Source organism: Hirsutella rhossiliensis (genome assembly GCF_020360975.1).
Source record: "Hirsutella rhossiliensis strain HR02 chromosome Unknown scaffold00011, whole genome shotgun sequence".
Classification (NCBI taxonomy): Eukaryota; Fungi; Ascomycota; class Sordariomycetes; order Hypocreales; family Ophiocordycipitaceae; genus Hirsutella; species Hirsutella rhossiliensis.
The window spans coordinates 1,509,340-1,513,203 of record NW_025408677.1 but is presented as its reverse complement, the minus strand read 5'-3'; the positions used below and the strand labels follow the sequence as shown (position 1 = coordinate 1,513,203).

Below are 3,864 nucleotides of genomic sequence, written 5' to 3'. Positions count from 1 at the left end.
CTTGCCGAACTCGAGGAACTACCGAAGCCTACGTATAGCAGCGTTCTCGCATCCGGCAAGCCGAAGTAAGGATAGCTAGCCTTTATAGTCCCCGCCCTACCACAGCGAAAACCATAGACCACTACTCGTTTACTAGGACGACCGCCCGTAGCCCTACCGAAGGAAGACCTCTATGTCTTCGTCCGACTTAACGCTAACGCTCCGGCCCGAAACCACGAAAGATACGTAATCCGGACCTATATCGCCGCTAGAGTCGGTATTAACCTGCGCCGTATTCCGGCAGCCTTCCCAGTAAACACGGGCTAGGCTATCTAGGCATTGGATATAGCTACGCGTGACTTACTTATGCAACGGCAGGCGGAGTAGGCTATAGACCTAGAAGCCGCGGCCGTAGAGATAAGCTAGAAATAGCATTCGTACGTAGTAGCCGATTGTCCTCGTAGGCTTATAGACCTACGAGGTATCGTGATTAACTATAAGGAGGCGGTTAAAGAAGAGATTGCCTGCTAAACCGGACTAAAGCCTATTAGCATACGTCTATCGCGACACGGCTCGGGTAATATGCCTACCTAGACCCTGATTGTGTCCTTCCTAGAACCTATATAAAGACCCTAGAGACTTTTCGGCGCTAGCCGTCTCGCCCGTTATATCGATAAACCTAGCATTCCTAGCTAATACGATAAATGCTAGGATTTCTACGCTCGCTATAGCTGCGACCGGACGGCACGCTATAAACGTTACGGCAAGACTAACCATCGTAGCTAAGAGTGCGCAGCCCTCGAGCAGTGCGCAAACTACCTTAGGCTATATTGCGCTAATAACCCTAAATGCCCTGCCCGCCCTAAGCGCGTTTATGGCATTATACGGCGCCTAACGAAAGAGGAGAAGGGTCTAGTAAGGTAGGCGGGAGCTTAGCTCTTCGCGTAGTAGAAAAGATAGATACTAAACTATAACGTGCCCGAGTAGTCTTATTAAAGCCTTAATTCGAGTTAGTTACGTTCTTTAGAGTCGTAGGTAGCTAGAGAGGATAGAAGCTCTAGTAGAAGCGCTACTCTAGAGCGAGCCGCTTCCTTACCCCCTTATATTATCGTAGCTACGACGCCGCCGCACGCTAGCAATAATAACTAGTTTACCCCTATCGTCCTATCGAAGAAACGATGCACTAGCCCTATAACGCTACCCTAATATATCACCGTTATCCTAATAATCGAAGCGATAGGAGGGCCTTACGAGTCTTCTAAGCTAACGTAGGCAAGATCCCTCCGGCGTATAATACTACGCTCGCGCTAGCTAATTCGGAGCGATACGATATTATCCTACTATAGGAACTATAGATAGGACTTAAAGACGGCCGATGCCTTACTAAGACGTATCCGGCCTACGATATATTCTTACCCGTTACCGACTAAGATAGCCGCGACACTCGTCCGAGAGTTATAATATACGTCCGGCGCTCCGTAGGCCTCGTTATTAATTAAAGGAGACCTACGGCGACCTATAATATTCTTTGGCTTACTATAAGCGGTATTACTATAGTTAATTTCTATCGGTAGCCGAACTACGACGAGGCCCTAGAAACGCTACTTCGGTAGACCGCGCCGGATAAGTGTCTTATTGCGGGTGATTTTAATGCTAAGTATCCTAGCTAGTAGGCCGGTCGTCGAGAGGACCACGGCGAAGATATAGCGTTTTAGGCATTAGATAATCGACTTAGCTTACTAAATCCTATCGATGTCCCGACTAACGCGCACGGTAATACGGTCGATCTCGCTTTCTTAAATATACCCCTAGCCGACGCTATTATCGAGGACTATTTAGCAACGAGTTCCGACTATTTTACCCTTAGCATTATACTACTAAAGTATATTCCGGCATCTCTTCCGATAGGGAAGATCTATCTTAGCTCCGATAAGGAATTAAAGCGGTTCGTTAAGTTAGTAGAGGTCGGCGCCGCCGCTATCCTAGTTACCACCGCATCTCCGTTAGAGCTTAACGACCTTACGTCGGCGCTTATAAACCTTCTTAGGTATATAGCTAGAGCTGCTAGTCGACCTGCTCGTAAGACTACGCATAGCGCGCTATAGTAGACCGAAGAATACGCAAAGGCGGCGGCTAGTTACCGCGCATAGAGGAGAGTTTACCCTCTTAGCTTCGACCGAGAAGTATAGCTAGCTAAGAGGGAGTTTTATAAGGTGGTGCGCCGGGCAAAACGCCTTTACTAGCGCGACTTAATCGATAACTTCACCGACAGCGCCTCCGTGTTTAGGGCGGTCCGCTGGCTGAAATCTCTAGGCTCGTTTTAAGCGCCTCCCCTATAAGTAGATAGACGAGTGTATAAGACGTAGCTAGAAAAGGCCACCGCCTTACGACAGGCTACTCTAGAACGGCGCATAGCGAACGACGACATCCTAGACCCGTGGGTTCCCGTAAAAGCAGGGACGACGATACCGTTCGCCGATTAGGTCTCTATTAAGGAGACCCGCGATGCCATCTTACGCACCGGGAACATATCTCTAGGCTCTAATAATATTACGGTGCGAATGCTACGCGCCGTCTAGCATGCAATCGGAAGCCTCGTCCACTAGCTATATAAAGGCTGCCTCAGCATTAGCCACCATCCGAAGCCCTTCCGAGAAGCAGAAGTGGTCATAATTGCCAAGCCGGGGCGCAGGGATCTCTCTATACCCCGCGCCTGGCGCCCTATCTCCCTTTTGTCCTATCTCGGCAAGGGTCTCGAACGGCTTATCGCACGGCGCCTAGCGTGGGCCTCGGTCTATTTCGGCGTGTTGCACCCTCAATAAGTCGGCGCGCTTCCGAAGAGGTCGGCTATAGATCTTATGGCTGCCTTGGTTCACGACATCGAGGAGGCGTTCGCTCGCAAGCAAGTCGCGACATTGGTGACCTTGGATATATAAGGCGCCTTTGACACAGTCCTACGCAATAGATTGATCCTTCGCTTACGGGAGCAAGGCTGGCCACTAAACCTCACGCGCTGGGTCGGCTCGTTTATGCAAGATAGGTCGGCACGCATCCGCTACCAGGATATCGTAACGGATTCATCGCCACTCCAGTGCGGTCTGCCACAGGGATCGCCAGTCTCTCCGATCCTCTTCCTACTATATACGGAACCAATCTACCGCCAGGGCAGCTCAAAAAGGCGTTTCGGCTATGCGGACGACACTGCCATTCTCTGCGTCGGCAATAGCCTAGACGAGACGTCCGCCGTATCCGACACTTGCCATCCAGTAGACGCCAAGCAGTGTGGCTAATAATCAATCGAGTTCAATTTCGACCATCGAACTCGATTAATTAAAGGTATGTCTAACTCGATTAAAGCTTAACTTAACTAGTCAAGGAGCTTGATTGACAACTTGTTAAGTACTTGATATATTATACCTAATCCGGTAATTTGTATAGACCTCGAGGTGTCGCAATCCGATGCAAAATCTTAGAAGTAATCTAATTCTTCTATATTATCTTAGCTTTAACTATATTATCGCCGAGGCCGTTGCGCTTGTCGGTGATAAGCTCGCCGCCGTCGGAGAATACGCGCTCTAGCTCTGCGCTCATCGCCGGCGTACTAAAGATATTAAGGGCAAGTTTGCTGAGAATGGGCTAAACGTGGCGTCGGTCTACCCACCACGCAAGAGGATTCTTAACGTTTATGTCGTCCTTCGACGGCACCTACTTTATCTAGACCTCCTACTCGGTCTCTACCTTCCTCCTCTTGCCACGGTGTGGTCGATCCATTGTATGGCCCTAAGCATCGAATTCGTCGTCGATTGTCGGCGAGGAATAAGGAGAAGTCTCGGCCTGGTCGACGTGGTCAGTGGCCACTATAACTACGGCGAAGCGATCGTAATA

General features: G+C 49.6%; 1 protein-coding gene across 1 annotated transcript; it reads left to right on the top strand.

Moving 5' to 3' along the window:
- Positions 1-2,837: 2,837 nt before the first annotated feature.
- Positions 2,838-3,269, top strand: HRG_08939 (reverse transcriptase (RNA-dependent DNA polymerase) domain-containing protein; the record flags this gene model as incomplete). The annotated part of the gene is made up of 2 exons (XM_044867410.1): positions 2,838-2,869; positions 2,945-3,269. 2 exons carry the CDS (start codon positions 2,838-2,840, stop codon positions 3,267-3,269), a joined length of 357 nt encoding a protein of 118 aa, XP_044717431.1.
- Positions 3,270-3,864: the final 595 nt, after the last annotated feature.